The sequence below is a fragment of the Cordyceps militaris genome, assembly GCF_000225605.1.
Source record: "Cordyceps militaris CM01 unplaced genomic scaffold CCM_S00001, whole genome shotgun sequence".
NCBI classification, from domain to species: domain Eukaryota; kingdom Fungi; phylum Ascomycota; class Sordariomycetes; order Hypocreales; family Cordycipitaceae; genus Cordyceps; species Cordyceps militaris.
Genome location: NW_006271969.1, coordinates 4,100,321 through 4,125,961, shown reverse-complemented (window position 1 = coordinate 4,125,961; position 25,641 = coordinate 4,100,321). Strand labels below are relative to the sequence as shown.

The 25,641-nt window shown below is 42.0% G+C and overlaps 3 protein-coding genes across 3 annotated transcripts in view; 2 read left to right on the top strand and 1 right to left on the bottom strand.

Annotated features, from left to right (window-relative positions):
* Window positions 1-509: 509 nt before the first annotated feature.
* Window positions 510-8,915, top strand: CCM_01282 (polyketide synthase, putative; the record flags this gene model as incomplete). Its single annotated transcript, XM_006666438.1, has 9 exons — window positions 510-764; window positions 829-915; window positions 994-1,908; window positions 1,964-2,013; window positions 2,070-4,614; window positions 4,687-7,194; window positions 7,248-7,571; window positions 7,658-8,442; window positions 8,807-8,915. 9 exons carry the CDS (start codon window positions 510-512, stop codon window positions 8,913-8,915), a joined length of 7,578 nt encoding a protein of 2,525 aa, XP_006666501.1.
* Window positions 8,916-10,370: 1,455 nt separating this feature from the next.
* Window positions 10,371-12,831, top strand: CCM_01281 (oligopeptide transporter; the record flags this gene model as incomplete). The annotated part of the gene is made up of 3 exons (XM_006666437.1): window positions 10,371-10,593; window positions 10,645-12,696; window positions 12,767-12,831. The coding sequence occupies 3 exons, from the start codon at window positions 10,371-10,373 to the stop codon at window positions 12,829-12,831; spliced, it is 2,340 nt and encodes a 779-aa protein (XP_006666500.1).
* Window positions 12,832-25,054: 12,223 nt separating this feature from the next.
* The window catches only part of CCM_01280 (antiviral protein (Ski3), putative), a gene marked incomplete at both ends in the record, with an annotated part of 5,613 nt that continues 5,026 nt past the window's right edge, over window positions 25,055-25,641 (bottom strand). Inside the window, 2 exons of the mRNA XM_006666436.1 lie at window positions 25,055-25,083; window positions 25,264-25,282. Of these exons, the coding sequence (XP_006666499.1) occupies window positions 25,055-25,083; window positions 25,264-25,282 (48 nt within the window). The remainder of the gene's footprint in view (window positions 25,084-25,263; window positions 25,283-25,641) is intronic.

Sequence of the window (25,641 nt, the reverse complement as noted above, 5' to 3'; positions counted from 1 at the left end):
GTATTATGATTACTTGCATTTCAGTATTGTTAGACGTGCGGTCCCGTCATCTTTCGTCCATTGCCCCATCATGGCCCCGTCGGCCTACTCAGCCTCAGCCGTCCTGCAGCGACCTGCCCCTCGAGGTGGCATCATGTCTCAACGTCATGCAGCTGCGGCCCGCTCGAGGTGGTTCCATGTCTCAATGTCATGCATACTACGCTCCTGCGCTCCATCGGGAATTACGCATAAAGTTGAAACTTTATAAAAAAAATTGGTGGGAAATAGGGTGGCTTCGTCGGAGCAATTCGTTCCGGATTCATCTCTGGTGACTAGCTTACAAGTGCCAACAATTGTCGGATATTGATCAGCCGCACTCATTCATGAATTGAGCCCCACCGGTTCTCAAAGACCAACTAGATCTAAAGCTCGCTTCTCGATTTTGTTTCACAGTAGAACCATTGTTTCTCAATCTCTTTCCAACTCAAACTGTGCGACTTGTAACTTGATACCTACTTTCGTTGAACAAGATGCAGTCAGACACCAATAACTCGCCTCTCTCGTGGGAGGAGCTTCGCAGCGGTGCGGCAAGTTCTGATGCGAATAGCTCGCCTCCAGAGCCCATTGCCATCATCGGCATGAGCTGTCGACTGTCGGGGAGTGCCCAAGACCCCTCCAGCCTTTGGGAAATGCTCACTTCTGGCCGGACGGCATGGACTCCAGGACCTGGCCAGCGCTTCAACATGGAAGCGTTTCAAAGTTCATCAGCAGACACGTTTGGCATGGTAAGCCCTTGAAGCTGAAATTCTTGAATCGATGTGCCGCTAATGCATCTCTGCTCTTGCAAAGACCAATACCGGTGGCGGTCACTTTCTGAAAGAAGACGTGGCTGCCTTTGACGCTGCCTTTTTTGGCATCCACGCCGTGGAAGCAAAGGTGAGCTTTCCAGCTCCAAAACTGCCAACGGCGGAGCGCTTGTGTCTTGAGTAAAGGAGTTCTTCTAATGCGGACTAGGCCATCGATCCCCAACACCGCCTTCTTCTAGAAATCGCTTACGAGTGCTTCGACAACTCGGGGCTCAACATGGACTCATTATGGGGTTCAAACACGGGTGTCTACGTCGGCCAATGGGCCAATGACTATCACGAGATCCAGACACGCGACATTGACGCCCCGCCTCTCTACCTTACCACCGGCACCGGTCCGGCCATTTCCTCCAACCGCATATCCTACTTCTTCAACTTGCGCGGGCCTAGCTTCACCGTCGACACCGGGTGCTCCTCTGGCTTCGTCGCTCTCCACCAAGCCGTACAGAGCCTGCGGAGCGGCGAGACCTCGCAATGTTTCGTCGGCGGGGTCAATCTGATGCTGGACCCCCAGCGCTTTGTGTACCAAAGTAAGCTCAAAATGTTTTCTAATGAAGGTCGCTCTTTTGCCTTTGACTCGCGCGCCAACGGATACGGCCGCGGAGAGGGCTGCACGGCCGTGATGCTGAAACCGCTCTCGGCTGCGCTGCGGGACGGTGACCAGATCCGAGCCGTGATTCGGAACTCGGTCCTAAATCAAGATGGTAGAACGGCGGGAATTACCGTGCCCAGCCCGGAAGCGCAAGAGGAAGCCATCCTGAAGGCCTACGGAGACGCCATGCTCGAGCTCCGCGCCGACTATGTGGAGGCGCACGGCACGGGGACGAAGGTAGGCGATCCCAAGGAAGCGGGCGCGATTGCCGCAGCACTGGCACGCGGAAATAGTCCAGGGGCTGCGCTCCCGATCGGCTCGATCAAGGCCAATATCGGGCACACTGAAAGTGCGGCAGGCCTGGCAGGGTTGATCAAGGCTGTACTCATGTTGGAGCATGGCATCATCCCACCGCAAGCAAACTATGAGTCCCCCAACCCGGATCTTTGTCTGGAAGAGCGAGGTCTACGCGTGAGTGGAAGTCAAAAAAAATATCGCAAACCTCTATTGATAGATTCCGTTGCAGGTCCCTACCCAGCTGGAACGCCGAACGCTGCGCAGAATATCAGTCAACAGGTGTGTGAACACTGAAACCCAATCTGGGTCTTTTAGAGATACTAATTGCCCTTAAGTTTCGGTTACGGCGGCACCAATGCTCACGTGGTGGTTGATGCATCCGCCGACGCATTATGTGCTTTGTCCAGTCTTGGGCGGCATACCTCGGCCCAGCGTGTCTTTTTCATCAGCGGAGCGAGTGAAAAGGCGTGCCAGAGGATCTGCGCAAGATTGGCCAAGTATCTCGCGAGAAAATCAGCTTGGCCAGAGACAGACACGCCAGAGCTTCTGGCCAAACTTGCTTATACCCTCTCAAAAAAGTCCATCCACCCATACCGCCTGGCCCTGGTCGCCCAAGACATTAATGAACTGGTTCAGCAGCTTATCTCGGCAGCATATTCACCAGTCGCTCGTCAAGACAGAAAGGGCGACACCAGGATTGGTCTGGTTTTCAGTGGACAGGGGTCTCAGTATGCCGAAATGGGTCGTGAGTTGTTGTCAAGCTCGGCAGTCTTTTCTCGATCAATCGATCGAGCCTGCCAGCATCTCACTGAACTTGGCAGCGGTTGGAACATGAGAGAAGAGCTTTGCAGGCCTCAGGAGACGACGCGTATCAACGAACCTGCGCTCTCTCAGCCGCTGACGACGGCGATTCAACTTGCCCTGGTTGACCTGCTGTTCGATCTCAAAATATCTGTCAGTGCAGTTGTTGGACACTCTAGCGGAGAGATTGCGGCGGCGTATGCTGCAGAAGCAATCTCTTTCGAGGACGCCATGACTGCATCATACTATCGCGGTTCACTGACCAGCTCGCTGGTTGTCGGCAACCCGGAGTGCGACGGAGCCATGCTTGCCGTCGGTGCGGATGCGGATGTTGTGAACCAACGGATCAGTGAGGTTGGAGATGCGCACGGGCGCATGAGAATCGCTTGCTTCAACAGTCCCAGCAGCGTGACTGTTTCTGGCGACGCCAAAGCTGTCAATGAGTTGAGGAAACTCCTCGTTGCTGAGGGCACGTTCAACCGGATGCTACCAACAAATGGTGCCGCTTATCACTCTCACCAAATGGAATCCATGAACAAGGAGTACACGTTGTCGCTGCAAAAGAAATTGTCTCCCAAGAAGAAGACTTCCATCTCCGCGGCGCGGATATTCAGCAGTGTCACTGGAAAGGAAAACGACCTGCAAACGCCACTGGACGGGGTGTACTGGGCTGCGAATCTGCTCAGTCCGGTGCTTTTCTCGCAAGCACTCCGTGAAATGTGCGAGGCAAAGTACGATGGCAAAGCGCTGGACATGATTATCGAAGTCGGTCCACACTCTCAACTTGGAGGAGCAGTCAAGCAGACTGTCAAGGCCCTGAAGTCAAGCAGCGGCATTGCATACACGAGCGTGCTGAAAAAAGGAAAGAAAGCTCGACAAGCGTTTCTGGAATGCCTCGGCGCCTTGCATGTTTGCACAGCCACAGTGGACCTGAATGCCAGCAATGGGTTTAGCGCCACACATGCGCCGAAGCTCCTCGTTGACCTTCCTCCTTATCCGTTTGATCATGAGCGCAGCTTCTGGCACGAGACGCGCATCTCCAAAGACTACAGACATCGCAAGCACGCACCTCACGAGCTCCTCGGCACCTTTGCACATGATACAAATCGTGTCGAGCCGCGATGGCGCCAGTTCCTCAGCCTCAAACAGACCCCATGGCTCAAGAGCCACGCCGTTCAAGGGCAGATTGTCTTCCCTGGTGCTGGCTTCTTAACCATGGCCATTCAAGCCATGCTTCAGCACATGCACGCGACAAGTCCGCTTGTCAAAGTACACAGTCTCTTGCTGCGCAACGTCAGCCTCAGCAGAGCCCTCGTGCTACCCGCTGATGGGCCTGATGTTGAAATCACCTTGACCCTGCGCCCGGAATCGCACACGGCAAAGAGCTCTTCAGCCGTCTGGAGCGAGTTTCGCATTTTTACTGTGACATCGGAGAGTGTCTGGACCGAACACTGCCGGGGCTTGGTTCATGCTGAGACACAGGCCGCAGACGTGGACGAGATCGCAGCAGACGTGAAAGATACCCTTGAGGCTGGCGAGACATGCGTCCATGAGGTGACTCCCCAAAAGTTATACCACCTGGGCAGCGAAATTGGGCTTGACTGGCAGCATCCGTTTAATAACGTGTCTAACATCCGTACCAGTCGGGATGCGTGCGTCGCCGTCGCTCGCAAAACGGTTTTGGACTCCGACGTCGGCGGCATGGGTGACATCCTGCATCCAACTGTGCTGGATTCTTGCCTGTTCCACGGTCTTTCCGCCGTCCTTGTACTTGAGCGTGGTTCCACGTCGACATTTGTACCCAACTTTATCGAGCAGCTACAGATCTTCAACAGGACGCCAGACTCGAGCGCTGAGCTGCTAAGCACCTCCAAGCTTAGCCGAGACACCTCTACTTGCGATGTTGTCGTTCAGGAAAAGGGATGCAGTCCTGGCCAAGCAGTCATTTTCGCAGCCAAAGGTGTACATACAACGACTCTCCCAGGCGATACAGGACTGAACGAGGTGATTGACGACATCTGTCACAGCCAAGACTGGGTCACGTACGTCGACGCCTGGACGCCCGAACACTGCGATCGGGTATGCAGATCCGTGATAACTACCGCCAGCTCACTCGAGGATAACTGTCTGCTTGATGCCCTAACTCTGCAGTTTGTCCAGAAAGCTGTCAAGGAGGTAGACCCGGAGCGTGTGCCAGACGGACCACGTCGGCAGTTCTTCGAGTGGATGAAAATCTACGCAGAAACGCCACTGGACGAGCAGACTCTTCCACCAGCCTCGATCAGCGCTGATCATTGGGCCTTTTACGAGGGCGTCAAGAGACTGGGGCCGCACTTGGCCGACATTCTCGTCGAAAAGACGGACCCGCTTGCTCTTCTGACGCCAGACAACCTGCTCGGCCAACTGTACAATACGGAGCGTTGCCGACGGTGTATTGTACAGATGGCCGAGTACTGCCACGCACTGGGCCAGCAATCGCCGGGGCTCAAAGTTCTCGAAGTCGGCGCGGGAACAGCATCAGCCACATTGCCGGCCATTGAGGCTCTCAACGGCCGCGGTAGCATCAATGCGCACAGCTACACCTTTACCGATCTGTCACCCGCCTTTTTCGACCCGGCCAAGGAACGGCTCGGCAGTTTTGCGGACGCGGTCAAGTTTGACATTTTGGATATTGAGCGCTGCCCGCTAGAGCAGGGCTTCCAAGAGGCAGGCTACGACCTCATCATCGCAAGCAACGTCATTCACGCGACACAGCGCATCGATGCGGTCCTGGCCAATATCAAGAAACTGCTCAAGCCTGGTGGCAAGTTTATGCTGATGGAGCTGACCGTGCCGACGCCGCATTACAATTTGCTGTTTGGTGTCTTCAAGGGTTGGTGGGCCGGATATGACGAAGGTCGTCAATTGTCGCCGTTAATACCGCCGTCGGAATGGGTCACACGATTGACTCGTGCCAAGTTTTCTCCTGCCGAGCTGTGGTTCCAGGATTATCCGGAAGAGAATGGAGGCACCATCAGTGTCCTCATAGCCAGTGCGCCGTGGGATGTGGCCCAGGTTGAGCTCCCCGCCATTGACGTTGTCACGACCGAGTACAGCGCACTGGAGTCTGGCGATGAAGCAGTCTTGAGGACTCTTTCTTCGAGTGAAGAACTCCTCAACACGAACATTTCCGTTGGGTGTCTTTCGGATATCTCGTCAAAGGACAATATTGTCATTATTCTGCCAGAAGTGGCTAGATACTTGTGTCAAAGTCTTCATGGATCTGCATGGGAGCGATTTAAGCACTTGGTTCTCAATGCGCGCGCCGTGTTGCTCGTCGGCTGTAGTAGCTCCTACTGCTCCGATTTCGTCAGCGGAGGAATCTGGCTTGGTTTCGCACGCTGCTTGCGCCTGGAACTCCCCAGATTGCGTGTCATCACATTAGATCTCGCCGTCGAGCGCGCTCTCATGATGAAGAGACTGACAAGTGTGCTTCCTACACTCATGCGCTCCATCAAGCAGGGCCTCGCCCTTGACGGCCGCGTAGAGGTCGAAAATGAGTTCCGTGAAAGTGATGGCCAGCTTTACGTCTCCCGCCTCGTCTCCAACGACAAAATGAGCGAGTACGTGCACCGCAGCAGGCAGCGCGCACAGCCCAAGCTCCTCTCCTTTATGGATCCGCAGCGCCCCATGACAGCTGAGCTCCGCGTTCCAGGTCTGTTGGAAAGCATCCGATGGAAAGACGATGTCAAAGCGACCGCCGTCGGCCCTGACGAGGTGAAGCTGGAACTGCGCGCCGCGAGCATCAACTTCAAGGATGTGCTCATCGCCGCCGGGCAGCTGGAGGGCATCAATGAGATGCGCAACGATTGCAGCGGCGTCGTTATTGAAGTTGGTTCCAATATGTGTGACCGTTTCAAAGCCGGCGATCGTGTTTGCGCTCTATACTCGCGATCGTACACCAACTACCCCGTGGTGCACGGCGACTGCTGCCAGGTTGTTCCGGACAGCATGACCTATGAGGAGGCTACTGCCTTACCTGTCGTGTGGACAACTGTGTACTACTCTCTCGTGGATGCGGGCCGCTTGGAACAGGGCGACAAGATCCTCATTCACTCGGCCGCCGGTGCTGTGGGTCAAGCCGCCATTATGCTCGCCAAGCATATCGGGGCCGAAGTTTTTGCCACCGTGGGCAACAGCGAGAAGCAAACGCTGCTTCGTGAGCGATACGGCATCGCAGACGACCACATCTTTTCCAGCCGAACTCCTGCGTTTCATGACAAGATTAAGCGCTTGACTGGCGGCTATGGTGTCGATGTCGTCCTCAACTCGCTCGCCGGCGATCAATTCCGGCACTCGTGCAACCTCGTGGCTCCCTTTGGCCGATTCGTTGAGATTGGTCGCAAAGATCTCATGGACGATGCGCGCATGTCCATGGGCTTTCTGCTCAAGAACGTCACCTTTGCATATGTCGATCTCAGCTTGATCATGGAGGTCAAGAGGCCGCTCGCCAGACGTCTTCTGCGAGAGGTTGTAAATCTGGCCGCGTCGGGTGCCATACGGCCCGTCACACTTACCACGCTGCCAATCACGGAGATCGAAACAGCGTTCAGGATGATTCAAGCTGGAAAGCACACTGGCAAGATTGTTCTTCGAGTGGCACAGGACCAGATAGTCAAGGTGAGAAGCGCTTCTGTGCTTTGTCGTTTGGGGAGATGCTAACTTTTTGAAAGGCCGATCCACCTGCCCCTGCCCACGCAGAATTGAAGCCGAATGCTACATATCTATTGGTTGGAGGCTTTGGAGGTCTCGGACGCGCGGTTATTACGTGGATGGGAAGTCGGGGTGCAAAGAACATATTGGTCATCTCCCGGTCAGGCTCTCCGGACAAGCAAGGCCAGATCCTGATCAAGGATATGGAAGCTATGGGCGTCAAAGTCGTCGCTGAAAAGTGCGACGTGACGGCTGAAGATGAGGTGGCATCTCTGTCCAAATTAGCCGCCGACCGTGGTCTACCGCCCATCCGGGGTGTTATCCACTCGGCCATGGTACTACAGGTACGTACAACACATGTCGAGCCGGCATCAACTAGTTGTTATCTGCATGTTGAAAAAATAGGAAGAAATACTGACCAATTATTCAGGACTCTGTTTTGGAGGAAATGACAGCCGATGAGTGGTGCCGAGCGCTCGCTCCCAAATATGCCGGCTCCCTCAACCTACACCGGAGCTTTGGCAACGAGGTTGACTTTTTCATCTTCATGTCGTCGGCTGTTGCGCTGCGCGGCAACGTTGGGCAGTCCAACTACGCCGCCGCCTGTAGCTTCCAAGACGCGCTGGCGCGCTACCGCACCGCCGCCGGGCTGCCGGCCTTTTCCATCAACGTCGGCCCCGTGCGCGAGGTCGGCTTCGTGAGCGAGAACCCGCAGGTGGCGGCGGCGCTGCGCAAGCAAGGGCTCGGCACCATTAGCATGGCCGACCTGCTGACCCTGCTCAACTACGCCGTGGTGCACCGCAATCCCGAGGAGAGCGTCTGCTCCATCGGCATGCTGCCGCGGGACACGGACGAGAGTCTGACGGACCGCCGGTTTGCGCACCTGGTGCGCCACGACGTCGTGAGCCAGACGGCAGACGCGGGCGGCGTCCAGTTTGCGGATATTCCGCGACTGCTGGATGGTGCGGCGCCGGGGGCGCAACTACTTGAGAATATCAGCCAGCTGGTGCTGATGCAGCTGAGCAAGCTGATTGCGAGCCCGGTCGAGACGCTCAGCGCGGCGCAGAGTCTGGATAGCTACGGGGTTGATTCGCTGGTGGCTGTGGAGTTGAGAAACTGGGTGGGCGCGTATTTGCAGGCGAACGTGCCGCTGATGGTGCTGAGGGGGACGAGCAGTATTCATGAACTGGCCAAAATTATTGCCAAGGAGTCGCGGTTTGTCACAGCAAGTGCTTGAATTTTTGTGTTATTATTAGTATCAGGGCTTTGGATTTAGTATACTTTTGAACGCCGCTGTTGTGTCGCCGATATCCTAACGAGACAAGTAATGAATGCGCATTAAACCTTGTCTGTCAAGTCGCTATTACCGCTGAACGCTTTTCTTCGAAGTGCCTAAGGGAAGAATTGAAATACATTTACTCCTCTTCGAGTCAGCGTCATCGGGCCGCCTCGATATGTGTTGACGGCCCAGCGACAGGCGAAGACGCAACCTGCCGCCCTCGCTCCGCGTTTTGCAGCTAAGATTTTCTATAATAATTAGTAAATAATTTATTTAATTATAACTAGCAATTTTGTGCAGGCGGCCGTCGACGCTGCTGTGGCGCAGTACACTGCTTTACTCATATCCCGACTTGGACAAATTGCAACACGATATGCCGGCCCAAATAAGCTGGCCGGCGAATTCATAACGCGTTAGATGACACGCTTTACACGTTAGAAACCCGCGCGAAAGAAACTGCTGCGCCGAAGTCGAACTGACGGATAAGTCGAACCCGGGGCAGATGGTGTCGACGTCATGAGCCGTCCGTCACCACGGTGCACCATAAATCCAGTACCTACCGAGCCGTTGACCGACTGTATGGCTGCGATTACAAAGCAAGACAAGATAAGAGACAAGACAAGCATGTCATGCAGCATCGTTACAAAAATAACTTGGTTCCATGTCTCAGTCCCGTTCCACAGCTCCCATGCCGCTCCTTCACATCCTGTGTGCGCGCCCTAGCAGTCAGTACACACGCCACGCGCCGCCACAATCACGCCTGCCAAGACGAGGCGTCTCAGCCAAAATTGGAGAACCGGAATTCGGCGTAGATGGTAAACGTACTCCGACTGTCCAAGTTCTTGGCGTTGCAGCTGCTGGCCGAGGGAGACCAACCCCTGGACCTTTGCCGTCGCTCTGGCGAGGGGCCCAAAGCCGAGTTGATACTTTGCACGGCAGTCCAGAGGCGTTGGTTCGTCCTCGCACCCGGTAAGGCTGCCGAAGATGCCTGCCGACGATGATGCCCGTGTTGGGCGCCAAGGCGGCGATGCAGGGGCCGATGATGATGGAGGTATTAAGAGTCCTCGGGGGCCTTTTGAACGTAGGAACGAAATTCGTTTGCATCTGTCTCCCTTTTAACAAGGCTGCGGCCAAACTACCAAATTTTTCAACTTACAGATTGGCCGATAAACGCGTCATAAAGCAAACAAGGTCATTTTACATTCTCCGTGATAACGACCAAGATACGGAGTAGACTTGCCAGCTGATCAACGCCCGCTCGCGCAGCCCGCCTTGCCATTGGTTTCTTGACCGCCACCTCCCCGCGGAACAAATGCGAACGAGTAGGATCCTGCGCCTCTTTTGGAAACAAATGTTTTCCGCGGGTGGAGTACGCTGAAGTCGTTCGGGATTAATCAAGGGCTGGATGTTGCCGGAACCATCCCCAAGCGGCAAGGCTAGTAAAAACCTCCACCAAATAAATCCGGGGAGAACAAAAAAAAAACACCAAGTGATGATCTTGATGACAATGTCAGACACGAATGGCTAGCATCAAGGATAAGCTTCTCGCTCTTCGGTAGAACATGCCATCCCAAGCATGCCGTCCCAGCCAGTGTGGCTTGCTCCAGAGCTACCCTTTTTACCTGCGTCAGGGCTGAAGCCATGCTATCTCCCAATCACATCTTTACCCCGGACTCCCGGGAGGTTGCGCCCGCAGTGTTGCACTATCGGATGCGGGGTAGAGCAAAGTGTCTCAATCGGGATGAATTTCCCGGACCTGCGCTGAGTTGTATAAGAAGGGGAGGGTTCGGGCTGCATCCATTGTTCAGTTTGAACAAGCCCTTTTGTCTTGTCTTGAACAGCCTTTGTTTCACTCGACCAAACCATGGAAAAACAGGCAAGTGACGAGGGCCCGGCGCCGGTGGCTGCCGACCGAGCTCGCGATGAAAAGATCGACCCTATCGAACCGGCGACCATCGAACACTTTGACGAGGCAGACGAGCCCAAGCTGTCCAAGCCGGCCACTGCATTTGACGTCTTGACGCACACGATTCATCTCCAAGACGACCCTACTCTCTCCGCCATCACCTTTCGCTCCATCATCATCGGTCCGTCCCCCGCTTACTTCCTTTCTCCCCTCCCCTCCTAACCCTTTCCAGGACTCGGCCTCTCCGTCTTTGGCGGCGTCCTGTCGGGCATCTTCTTCTTCAAGCCGCAATTCGTCGCCATCCCCGCCGTCTTCATCGCCGTCGTCGCCTTTCTCCTCGGCGAGTCCATGGCGCGGCTGATCCCGCGCTCCAGCCATCCGCTCCTCCGCTTCCTCAACCCGGGCCCGTTCAACATCAAGGAGCACCTCGCCATCACCATCATGGCCAACGCGGCCAGCACGTCGGCCCTCGGCCTGGAAATCATCGCCTCGGAGCGTCTCTACTACGGCCGCCGCGTCAGCGCCGGCCTCTCCTTCTTCATGCTCCTGTCCTCGCAGTGTCTCGGGTACGGCATGGCCGGCATGATGCGCCGCACCATCGTCTACCCAGCCGCCATGCTCTGGCCGAGCAACCTGCCCATCAACACCATGTTGGAGCGGCTGCACTCGCGCGCGCCGAGCAACCGCAAGCCCTTTCGCGTCTTCCTCTACGTCTTCATCGGCATCTTCTTCTGGGAGATGATCCCCCAGTGGATCTGCCCGCTCCTGACGGGCATCAGCATCTTTTGCCTCGCGAACCGGAAGAGCCCGACCTTTACCAACATTTTCGGCGGCGCCTCGGGCAACGAGGGCCTCGGCTTGTTCAGCATCTGCCTCGACTGGCAGTACATCTCCGGCGGCTTATCGCCGCTCTTCTTCCCCGTCAGCAGCCTCATCAGCCAGGGCATCGGCATCGTCGGCTGCATCATCCTCTTTGCGGGGGTATACTACAGCAACATATGGGAAGCGAAAAAGTACCCGTTCCTGTCGCAGGCCATCTTTTCGGAGACGTCGATGGCGGATAGCGCGGTGCAGTGGAACCAGACGGCGGCGATTGGGCCTGACGGCAACATCAACAGTACGGCCGTCGACGACCTCGGCCTGCCCAACTTTGCCGCGAGCAACGTGCTCAACATCTTGCTGACCAACATGTGCATTGCGGCGTCCGTGACGCATCTGGCGCTGTGGTACCGGACCGAGATGGCGGCCGCGTTTCGCTTCCTTCACCCGCGTCGCATCCTAGCCAACGTCCAATCCGCAGGCGCTCGTATCGGCATTTCGTCTCGTCCGGCCGGCGCCGGTGAGGAAGCCGAAAGCGCCTCCGAGGCACATTACGACCCGCACTACCTCTTGATGCAAAACTACAAGGATTGCCCCGACTGGTGGTACGCCATCGTGCTCGCCCTCTCGGCCACCGTCGCCCTCATCGTCGTCTACAAGACCAACAGCACGCTGCCCTGGTGGGGGCTGCTTGTGGCGTGCCTCGTCGGCTACGTGCACCTCGTCGTCTTCGGGTCCATGCAGGGCATCAGCGGCGTGAGCTTCACGATCCAGTCCATCATCCAGATGATTGGCGGCTACATGCGACCCGGGTTCCCCATCGCCAACATGTACTTTTCGCTGTACAGCTACAACTCGCTCCTCCAAGGCACGCTCCTGGCCAAGGACCTCAAGCTGGCGCAGTACGGGCACCTGGCGCCGCGCATCACGTTTAGCATGCAAATGGTGGGCACCGTCATCGGGGCGGGCCTCAACTACGTCATGGCCAACAGCATCATTGACAACCAGGCCGACATCCTGCGCAGCGTGGAGGGCACCAATATCTGGTCGGGGGCCATGACGCAGCAGTTCAACGCGCAGGCCGTGACGTTTGGCGGCTTCCCGCACGAGCTGTTTAGCGTGGGCGGCAAGTACCAGTGGGTGCCGCTGTCAACGTTTCTTGGCTTCGCGGTACCGGTACCGTTTTGGTACGCGCATCGGCTGTGGCCGCGGTTGGGCATGGACCTCATCAACACGCCCGTGATATTGTTTTACCTGTGCTACCTCAACCTGGGCATCAACTCGTCCGTCATGAGCTTTTTCGCGGCGGGCTTCTTTGCGCAGTGGTATCTGCGACGGCAGCACCCCAACATCTTTGTCAAGTACAATTACCTCGTGTCGGCGGCGCTCGACGGCGGGACGTCAGTCATGGTTTTTATTCTGTCTTTTGCTGTGCTGGGGGCGGCCAAGGCGGCCGTGGCGTTTCGTAAGTACACACCGATTCCGTGGCTGACGACTCTGTGAATGATGACTAACTCGGCTCAAACACCGTAAAGCAAAGTATTGGGGCAATCCTGCCAACGGCCATATCGACTATTGCTACAAGGCCCCCTCGGAGTAGAGCGACTTTGTGTTGAACCCCCTTGTTGGTCCTGCATCCGATCCGCCCTCTTGGCACTTGGGCAGCGACGGGTGCCCGAGGTCGTTGACCAGGATTCTGGGTAGCGTGTATCTGTTAGTGTTTTCATGAATTACAATGTGTTTGAATCGCGGTGAAGCAAAGGCAGTCGATGACGTACCACATGATTGCTGGAATGAAGAGCACCATGAGCAACACCATCATTGTCGCAAGCGCTACGGCGCCAGCGGTGACGACGGCGAGTCTTAGCATTGCGCGTAGTTGTGACGAAGAGGGACGCGTGTGTGTGAGAGGTAGGTTGGAGAGGTTGGAAAGTTTGTTGTGGGAAACAAGACTTTGTTCTTTGTTGCGCTTTTAATATGCCTGGATCAGGGGGCACGTACATGGCCAAATCGGGGCGCAGTATCCGTATCCGTACTCCGTAACTAAGGCTGGCGAATCTACGCCGAGCACCCGAAATGATGAACAACGCTAAGCCCAGCTTAGCTTGGCCAAGTGGGCAACCGGAGCCACTCCGATCGACGCTACAGAGCAGGTAGGTACATTAGTAGTTACAGTAATAGGCTAAAGGTCTGCAAACACGTGGACGCGTTGAGCACTACAATTTTTATGCTAAAAAATGAAGATGCTATTATTAAAACGAAATATACATCGTTTTATACCTTACTGCTACGGGGCTAGCTGGGAACAGAGTAGAATCAGTAGTGGAGACTACAGTGAATGTCACCTGTAATTCGGGCAGGTACAATGCCAGTGTAGACCAAGGCTCAATGAAGCACAAGTCGGCGTTTTCTCCTTCGTCCAAACGCAAATCAATTACAATGAAAAATGACTGGCGCGTAAAGAAGGGTTTATTATTTTTTAGATTTACTTTTCACCATGTTTCAAGCAGAAATACCTGCAGACCGCCCCAGCTGATTCACCAAAACGGGTAAGGATGCGCTGTGCTACAAGGGGGTATCGAAACCGTCAACTGCACGCATACCCTGCTGCGGTGCTTCACAAATAGGAGACGGCAGAGTACAAATTACCAAATGTACACAGAGGCAAAAGAGGGGTAGGACAAACAAGAGAAAAGAGAAAGAGAGCAAGTGCCGTGAGCGAAGAATCGACTGGGTGACCCGGTGACGCACGCATTAGTTATTAATTGAGGGTGTGATTCCGCCAACATTATTAAAGCAGGGCGGTTGAAGATGTACAAGCCGTATTCCATGCGCGGGTCTTGTCACAGCCCGCACTCACTGGCCACAGCGTTGCTTGCAGTTATCCCGTGGTAGAAGCATAGTTGTGTGGTAACGAAAGTCACAAGAAGGAAAATTTTTAACCTTTTGAGAAGACGCACAAGTCTGGAGGCAAGGACGATTCCTCTGTCGAGCCTGAAAAGGGTCCCTGTTGATTTCTCCCCCATAAAGCCTGAGCCGTCGGGAGGGCCGCGTACCTCGAACGACGGGCCGAGCTTCGTTGCAGGAAGGGGTCGAACCCGCTGCAAAGCACAGTTACATACTGGAACGCTTCTTCTTGGTTCCTGGAAAACCCTTTAGCACAAGGTCTTTCCTTCTCAATTTCGCTCCTCTAGGCCCTGTCAGCGTACGCGCAGTTCCGTACAGACCGCGTGCCAAGCCTCTCCAAGACTGGCGCAAAGGACATCCAGCCATGAGCCTTTTCCGTCTGAACGAGTAGTATTACAAGGCGACAATCCCCCTCCCTTGCTTAGCGTCCGTCGATCCGTCGATGAACGAAACCCATACGAGAACGAAAAAAAAATGGGCTCCTTGACAAGCTCTCAGCGGCTTCCGCTGCTGCGTAACTGCTTGCGTGTTGGAGAACCCTCATTTCGCTGACACGCATTGCTTGGTAAGCTGGCTTAAGCCCTGGGGCGGCGCGAATAAGGTCTCATGAATTATATAAGCAGGCTAATATAGACATTAGATAACTAGTCATAACTAAGAGCAATTTTATATAGTAAAGTTAAAGAATAATATATATTAGAACTTATAGCTATTTTTACCTTATTCTTTCTTAACTAGGAGGGGAAATTCCTCCCTTCTTATATCTATTTTCTAGCTTAGCTAATTAGCTTAATTATACTCCTTTAATATATCTTTTTTATTATTTAATTTTATTAATAATTAAGATTAGTTTTTTTAAATTTAACTTTTTTATTTATATATTATTATTCCTTTTTAGCTTTTTATTATAAATAAATTTTTAGTTAATTATATATATTATAATCTTTATTTAAATTATAATATACTTTTTAAATAGATTCTTTTTTTTTTTTTTATATTATTTTAAAGAAGTATTTTAGAATTTAATTAAGAATAGTATTTTTTAATAAATTAATCTTTTATAACTACTTTTATTAAATTAAAGAATATTTAAATTCTTTATATATATAGTTCTTTTTAATTTTATTATAATTACTTTATTCTCTTTTTCTTTTTATATTTATTAACTTATTTATATTATTTTTTTTAATTATCTAAAAGTAAAATAATAATAATTTTAATAATATACTACTTTTTAGTAATATAATCTTATTATAATATATAAAATAAGGTATTTTTAATAATTATATAAAAGTATTTAAATTACTTTTAATTCTTTAAAAAGCTAGTTTCTTTTCCTTTATTTATTATCTTTAATATACTTTATTTTTATTCTTTTTTTATTTATAAAAAAACCTTTAATCTTAATAATATTATTAACTTTAAATATAATATTTTTATTTTAAAGTATTTATAAGGTATTAATAACTTAAATCTAGTAAAGTAGTCTTAACTTTTAACTTCTATAAAGGTTTAAAAGGTAAATAGTATATTTATTATATTTAATTTTAAAAGTATATACTATTCTTTTTAATTATTTTATTTTTTATTAACTTTTAATTTTAATAATATAGATTTAAATAATATTATTATATTATTCTTTACCTTTTTAAGCTTAAATAATATTAATAACTATTTCTTTACTTTTAATTTAATTAAAAAGGATACTTAAGTATCCTTAAAAACCTAAAGAAAGTTTATAGTTATAATTTAAACTATTATATATACTTTTAATAGTCTTTATAAAATCTTATATATAATATATATATATTCTTTTATAAAAAACCTTTAAAGTTATAAATATTATTATATTATAACCTTAATTAATATTACTTCTTTTTATTATAATAAGCTAATAAGTTATTACTTTAAATATTATATAAAAGGAACTTAGTATTAGGCTATTAAGTTTATACTTTCTTTTTATTTTTTTATTTTTAATTATATTCTAATTAAGTCTTTTAAGAATCCTTTTTTTTTTTATATTTTACCTTAACTTTTAACTATAAAAATTAACTTTCTAGATAATCTTAAAACTACTAGTTTTTTAATTATTAATAAAATAAATTTCTTTACTTCTATATTATTAAAAATTATAAAAAAGCTTATAATTAAGGCTTTTCTTACTAAATAATACTAAACTTTAATAGGTTTTAAGGCTTATAAAAAAGAATAGAATTCTATTTAAACCTTTTTTAAGATTATAATAGCTATAAGTAAGTATAAATCTTTTAGCTTATTTTATAAATATAAAATTATATTTAATACTTATTTAGTTAAATTAAAATAGTATAAAGCTATTATAGATTATTTAGTAAAAAATCTTATTAATAAATAATAAGATTATTTTATACCTTTTTTATATCTTTTATCCCCTTTTTTTCTATTAGTATTTAAAGATACTATTATTAGGTTTTAGTTTAAATTAAACTTTTATTACTTTTAAACTTTATAATCTTAATTAAATCTTAAAAATAAATAAATAACTATAATAATAGGTTCTTTATAAATCTATTTATTAATATATCTTTTATTAAAAGATATAATATCTTAAATAATCTATATTAATATTCTTATTAAAGCTATAAATAATAAATATTAATATATTATAATTTAATATTAATTCTTTAATTTCTAACTATAACTAGATAAATTATTTATTAATTATTATAGAAAATTTTATAAGGTAGTTTAGAAATAATATCTATTTCTTAAAAAAGATATTTAAATATAATTATTTCTTTTATAGTATTCTAGAAAGCTAATAACTTAGCTTCTATAGTAAAAGTTATTATTATATTTTAATATAATATTTTCTAGGCTATAATTTCTTTAAAAAAGATTATAATAAATCCCTAATTAAATCTCTTTATATCTAAATTATTAATATATAAGGTATTACTTACTATTTATAAAATAATTATCTTTTTATTCTTATTATATATAATATAATAATTCTTAATATTAAGAAGATACTAAATAATATAAATAGCTATATTAAAATATATTTAAGATAGGTTTATTAAATAATAAGATAGTATTAATATTATAAATATAATATCTATTTTTATTATAATTAATATATATAAGATTAACTTAATAATTTCTTAATATCTTTTTACTTCTTTTAATATTATTTATCTTATTCTTTTAATAAATTACTATTATAGTAAAAGAGTTTAGACTTAATTAAGACTAATTACTTTAAATTTAGTTATAATCTTCTTTATATATACTTTATAAAAAAGCTATATTATTTTCTTCTTTTAATTATAAATAATCTTAACTCTTAAAAACTATAATACCTCTTTTTAATTATATATTCTATATTTTTAAAGTAACTTATAAGTAAATTTATTCCTTTCCTTTATAGCTTCTTTCTTATTTAAATAATAATATTATTAATAAAGAAAATAATATATATTAACCTTTTTTTATTAAAAAAAAGGTATAATTCTTCTTTATATTATATAAGCCTTAGCTTTATTAATATACTAGTAAATTCTAAATACTAAAAGAGTAGTAAGTCTTATAACCTATAAAGTATTTAATTTAATAGGATATTATAATCTACTTCTTTAAAATCTACTAATAAATTTATTATTTCTTAAAATCCTAATAATAGCCTATATAGGACTTTATTTAATAAGTCTTATTTACTAGTATATAAAAAGGTATTTTTAATATTAAACTATTAAGAATTAAGATTATATTTTACTATAAATACTATTATTATTTAAAAGGTCTATACTATTAATATAGCTATATATATTTCTTTTTAACTATTAATTAATTATAAATCCCTTTATATATAGATTTATACTTTATACTTAATTAAGACTTTATTAATATTAAATTTATATATAAATACCTATTTAAAAAGTAAAATATATCCCTTTTTAATATTTCTATATATATAGGTTTAGGTCTTTATTTTATTAAAGGCTTATATTTTATTAAAACCTATTTCTTTAAATTAGGTTTTAAAAGTATACTCTTTAATCTTATTCTACCTTTAAAGTAGGGGTAGTAAATTATTAATATAATATAGTTACTTATCTTTTTTAATATTCTAAGTTTAATTATTATCTAATTATTTATTTTAAAATATATATTTTAATACTATAAATAATATCTATAATTCTCTATTATTATATTTTTTTAGGTTAGTATAATAAGGATTAATTATATATTTTTTCTTTTTAATAATAGTCTTTAGTAATTAGAGTATAATAAAGGCTAATTTTATCCTTTTTTATACTAGCTTTTAGCTATCTTTAATTTTCTTTTTAATCCTTTTATTTTTATAAATAATCTCTTTAGAAATAAAGATTAGGTTTTTTATAATTACTTTCTAAATTTCTAGTTATAATTTAAAGTCTTTTATAACTATATTCTATAAATATAGATTATAATCCTTCTTAATAGGCTTTTTTTAAGTTATTAGCTTATCTTTATTAAATAGGTATAGACTTATCTCTTTATTTTAAATAATAAAAAGTTAAATTCTTATTTTCTAAGTATCTTCTATATATAAATCTTATAATTCTAGTCTTATTTAAAGGCTAAATAAATATATATATATTTAATTATCTTTTTTTACTTTTAAAGCTAAATTATTAATATTTTTTTCTTAACTTATATTCTTAAATAATTCTAATATATTCTTAAGTAAAAGTATATTATCTATTCTATTACCTATTACTATCCCTATATTACTATTATTTTTAGTTTCTATTCTTAATATTAAAGATAGTATATTACTTTTTAAAGTTTTAATATTATTTAAATTTACTTCTTAAGTTTATATAGTATATCTATTAAATATTATAATATTTTATATTTTATAATTACTTTATTTAAATCTATTTAAATTTTATAACTTATTTTAAAGATTTAGGTTAAAGATAGTATTTTATAAAGTTATTAAAAGAAAATATTTAAGTCTAAATTCTATAATTAGATTTTAACTTTTTACTTCTATTAAAGACTTTATCTTTTTCTTTAGTTTTAACTTAATAATCCTATTTTTATTTTTTATTTTTAAAGAATAGAATATATTTTTATTAAATTTAATATTCTTTATTATAATAATATAGTTAAATTAAAGTATTTATATTTAGTATAGGTTTAATACTATATAATTAATTAAATAATTAATATATTTTTTAAGGTATACTTTAAAGTTCTTTTTATTAACTTCTTTTTTTTATTTTTAATTAAAAAGGTATATTTAATATTTATATATATATTACCCTTTTATACTAATCTTTTTACTAATTATATACTTAATACCTTATTTATTTTCTTTAAACTATAAATTTATTTTTTATAATAGTAATTTATATTTATATACTTTCTTTAAGCTATTTTTAAGTAAGAAGGTAGCTATTTTTATTATTTTAAACTATAAAGCTATAGGTAGTCTTAAAGATATTATTAAGATAAGTATTTTCTTAATAATTATCCTTTTAAACCTTTTATTTAACCTATTTAGCTTATAGATATATACTAGTATAACTTTAATCTTAATTCTTAATTTCTTTACTTATTTTTAATACTTTATAAAAGTATTTTTATAAATTATAGCCTTTTTATTATTATATTTTATAATAAAGACCTTAAAGTTAAATTACCTTTTAATCTATATTATAAAATTCTTAATTATAAAAAAAAAGGTTTTAGTATTTTTAAAAGTAGTTAAAATAAAATAGATTAAACTAGTATATTTATTTTATATTATAAAAAAAAAGCTTATTTTATTATAACTTAAAAGGTATTTCTATAAATCTTATTTAATTCTTTTAAAAAGTTAAATAGTAAATATATTATTAATTTCTTTATTAATAATATTTTCTATTAAAATAGTATTATATACCTTATAATCTAGATATTATATTCTAGTAATTTAGTTACTAATTAATTCTTAAATTAAAGCCTTAAGTAATTTTTTTTTAAGGTATCCTAATTATAAATATTATAAATAACTATCTCCCTTTTTAGAAAGGAATATTCCTTTTAATATATAATTAAGACTATATTTAAAGGTATTTAAGACTATTTTTTAAGATATTAGCTTTTTTAGTTATTAAATTAATTTATATTTAAAGAATAGAATATTATCTTTCTTATATAGTTAAACTATATAGTAATTATTTTTAGGTATACCTTCCTTTAAAGTATTATTATAGTTATTAATCTAAAGCCTAGTTTTAATTCTTAGGATACTAGCTAAGATTAAATTTATATAGAAGCTAGGAATATAATAAATATTTATTAAATAAAGGTTAATTCCTAGCCTATTAGGGGTAATTAAAATATATTTTATAATTCTTATTTCTATACTAATAATAATAAATTAGTAATCTCTAACCTTAATTAAGATATTTTATAACTCTTTATAGGAATCTAGCTTAAAAAGGCTTTTATTATTTATAATATAGTATAAGCTATAATTATTTAAAAGTATATTTTTATAATATAAATAGTAGTTTCTATAAATAGTAAAGAATATATTTTCTATAGGTTTAAGAGTACTTTTAAATAGAATATATATATTATATTCCTTTTATAGCTATTTTCCTTTATTTATAGATATTTTAAGGGTAGCCTATTTAGATTTATTTATAATTTCTTTAATTTTCTTTATTTAAAATTTATTTATATTTATATTTAATTTAAAAGAACCTAGGTATACTTTTTAGATAATATAGTATTCCTCTAGCTTCTATAAGTAAGTCTAATCTTTCTTCTAATAAGGGTAGTTATATTCTTACTTTTTAGATTTCTTTCTTTATTTATTATTTAATATAAGGAAAGTATTCTTAGTTAACTTCTTATACTTTAATTCCTCTATATTTTTTTTAAATATATTTATAATAGTTTATAAAGTTTAATTTAATATTAAATTATTTTTTAATAAAGTACTTATATTAATAAAATCCCTTTTTAAAAATATAGCTTATTTAGGTATTATTTTCTTTTTAATTATATTTAAAAAGTTAATAATAGTTATTAATCCTTCTATATTAAGAATTTAATAAAGTAGTATTATTTAATATACTTTTTTTTATATCTAGATTTAATTTAGTTTATTTAATATTATCTTTTTAATAGTTATAATTTACTTATACTTTCTTCTTACCTCTTACCTTACTTTTTTAAGATTTAAGGTAATAATAACCTTTAATTCTTTAAGAATATCTTTAAGAGTATATTAATTATAAATAACTTTTAATTCTATTACCTTTATTTTAATAATTTTTTAAGCTTTTAAAAAAAGCTTAAAGTTTATAATAATATTAATTTAAACTTAAACTAAACTAATATTCTTTTACCTTTTTTTAACTATAGTTATTATTTTTTTTTTAAAATCTATTACCTTTTTATAAGTAATTTTTAAGTCTATATAGTTAATACTTAGGTATTTATCTTTATATTAAAGCTAAGTAAACCTATAAGGCTTTAAGTATAAATTATTATTAAAATAAGACTAGTTTAAATCTATATAACTCTAGACTTACTTTAAAGATATATAGGCTTTAAAATAAAGTTCTTACTTATACTATTATTTTAATTTTTTAAGTTTAAAGCTAAAATAGGCTAAAGTAGTTATTATTTCTTAAGTTAATATATTAAAAAAAAAAGAAAAAAAGATTAAAAATATTTTTATATATTTTTAATAAGTTTATAAGTAAAATAGAAATTTTAAATAATAAAAAATATTTTTTATTATTTACTTTTTAGGTTTATAACTTTTATAAATTATATAAATAAATTAATATAAATATTAAATAACTAATTATAACTAAAAGTAATTTTATATAATAAAGTTAAAAAATAATATATATTAAAACTTATAGTTATTTTTACTTTATTCTTTTTTAATTAAAAAAGGAAATTCTTTCTTTTTTATATCTATTTTTTAGCCTAGCTAATTAGCTTAATTATACTCTTTTAATATATCTTTTTATTACTTAATTTTATTAGTAATTAAGATTAGTTTCTTTAAACTTAACTTCTTTATCTATATACTACTATCCTTTTCTAGTTTTCTACTATAAGTAGGTCTCTAGCTAATTATATATACTATAATCTCTACTTAAATTATAATATAAGGTCCTATTATATGCATATAAGCACTACTTAGGGCATAGATATACCTTACCTAAGGGTACCTTAGTAAGTTTAGCTAAGGGTGGTATTCCTTAGATAAGGTAGCTTTATATTTTTTAGAAGTATATAATACACCTAACCCTAACCCTAACTAACTATAATTATATATTATTACCCCTAAGTAACTACTAACCTAAATACTTAACTACTAACCTAATTACTAACCTAATTAGGAATTAGTTATAAACTAATTAGGAATTAGTGTTGAGGACTGGCCCTAGGGCATCTGCAGATAGGCGTTACAATAGTATTAACTCTCTTACGGAGTAAGAGAGGAGGAAAAGCTAGTCTGTCTATCTGCTATGGTACATAAAGGGGGCGCGCCAGGGGCGCGCCCGTAGTGGCCTCAGGCCAAGTCTAGCCGGAGTGGGCTCGAGCCCGACTCCTTCACAATTAGTTATAAACTAATTATATTAAGACTAATAGGGTATATATAGAGTAAGAAGTAAAGTTATTATATTATATATCTTCTATCTAGTTATATAGTATAGATAAGTACTAGATATACTAGGTAATAGGAGATTATTCTTCTAGCTTCTAAGCCGGCTATTATTAAATTAACCTTGATATAGTGTATATTAGAAATTAGTAGGGCTACCTTATCTAAGGGATGCCACCCTTAGCCGAACTCACTAAGGTACCCTTAAGTGAGATACTGCCTGACTTAGGGCATATAAGCCACCCACTCAGCTAGAGAATACATCATCATCTTGCCGAATCCTGGAGTGCCTAACAAAATGGTAGCAACACCGGCAAGATCATCAGAGACAATCAAAATTCATTAAAATTGAGGTTCTCATCGCATCGATAGCGACAGCACCTGTTTCTTTTTCTTTTTCCCGCCCGCGATCAGCTTCGGCAGACGCACCAGAACACACCCCCCCCCCCAATGCCCCTGACCCAAGCCAGTCAGCCCAGATACTAGCCGAGACATACTATCTCCATAAGCGCAAGAGAACGAAGCATCGGGATCTACTCGACGATCTGACTGAAGAAGAAGTCTCCCAGCCATCGACCTCCCAGCCATCGACCGCACCGAGTGAGCCCCTGCCAGCAGACCTCAAGCTTACAGAGCTCTGCCGCACATGGACACTCAAAGATGTCACGGAGCCCATGCCTGCATGGCACGACGAAGTTAATCTGAGAGCACTACACGACATGGCAGCCAAGCTGGCGAAACCACCCAACCCACTGAACGCCAAGTTCCCCGAATCCTGGAGTGCCTAACAGGTCCCCAATGTTGGCAGGCACGCCCCACTGTGGGTGCTGACCTGACCTGACCTGGCCACGCTGGCCTCCTCCTGATAGATTCTCTTCCCTCCATCATCACACAATACACCTGTTTCCCTTGCTTTTGCTCGTGCTGACCGGTCGTGATGCCTCACTCCCTCCCTTGATACACTACACCCAAGCTCTACACCGCAGCTAGGCAACGACTTTCCAGGCTTATCAAATCGGGAAGTAATTCGCAACGCCAAGAGCGAGACTGAGTAGTAGAATATTGGATATCACAAAGGAAACCAGTGAGAACCTATTCTAAGGCATATTCGCAGATAATGATGGTTATGTAGCACGTCAGTACGCTTGCTAGGTAGAGAAGATGCGTGCCGTTATAAATCAGGCTAAACGGGACAAGCCATGATGTATACTCTAGAATATTAATTAGTATTTTATAAATGTAGAGCATAATAAGTATATACCATTATCTACTGTGGGGTTAATGTTAGGTATTATAACGACGTCTTAATAGGCCGTGGTCTTGAGGAGGTAGGAAAGGAAGGAGACGCTGTCGGCGGAGCGGGAGGCGACGAGCTTGATCTGGGGCACCTTGACGATGGAAGAGGCGCCGATGAATAGTGATAAAAAATGAGGCCGTGAAGAGAATAGAGAGTCTTGAAAGAATGGATGTTGGACGACGGAATGATGTTGGAGAAAAATTGATGATGCTGGAGAAGAAGAGAAGAGAATAGAGAGTCTTGAAAGAATGGATGTTGGACGACGGAATGATGTTGGACGACGGAATGATGTTGGACGACGTAATGATGTTGGACGACGGAATGATGTTGGAGAAAAACTGATGATGCTGGAGAAGAAGAGAAGAGACTGAGAGGTGGGTGGGAAAGAGGAAGGCACGTAGCCACTCCACCAAGTTCTATGGGGGATAGTACCTGCGTTAATTCTCAACAAGTATTAATTACATCATCTATCAAGGAGGTTGCCACGATGGCTGGAATTGATAAATTCGCTATGATGAAGCTGGCGGCATTGATTGTTGACTTATTCAGGCGTCGTTCTAGCCCCTAAATCTGCAATAATAACACCTATCGCCCGTATCGCCCGTATCGCCTGTATCGCCTGTATCACCCGTATCGCCCGTATCGTCTGTATCGTTAATCTCTGCATCGCTAACTCGGGCGCCCGGTGCGTGTTAGCGACGTCCTTGTCGAGCGTGAAGCTGATCTCGCCGTCCTCGGGTCTATACCAATTCGGTTAGCTTGTTGTCATTTGACCAATTCTTGTTGTCAAAATATCAGCTTTCGGGAAAGAGAACGCTTTATAGGTGGAGATAATTAGGGTTTGTAGCATGGGCGGCTACCGAAATTCTTTCGAGCAACTCCAAACGCGGCGCAGTTCGCAAATGACATCTCCGCGCAGCAGAAGCAGCCTCGCAGTCCCTGTGTACCCCTTAATAATCCGCACATTCACTGGAAGTGCACTTCCATAGTGTTTTCTACTGCTATTAGTGTCTATTAGACAAAAATCGTGTAGATATAGCAGAGGAATCGACGGAACAATTACCAGCTTATAAACCTGGGAGACCTAAGGGGTCGACAACATAACGACTTAGTACCTTCCCCATAAGTTTGGTTGTAAAATGACTTCAACCTGCAGCTGAGTGAACTTTTCTCACCTCGCTGTAGCTTCTCAATCTACCAATAAAGCAAGCAGCATTCAATTGTCCATTATTCAAAACGCTTGGTATTCATTTAGAAGTACCTTCACATTTTAAGCCTTTACTTTTTATCCCACCCTCGCAAACGGAGCCATCGTGCACCTTCTCCACCACGAAACGCGTTCTTCGGTCAATCCCCCGTCACACACTGCAACATCTAGAACCCCCCCTCTCACCCATCCTTGCGACGAAAAAACCTCCCTCCCACCCCATCGCCGCGCGCGCACCATGGACCTCGCCGAGCAACTGCGCGCCTCCCTCGCTGCGCAGCAGCTGCCGCCCGCCTCCGCCTCGTTTCTGCAGACGCTCATCGCCGCGCGCACGCCGCCGCCGCCG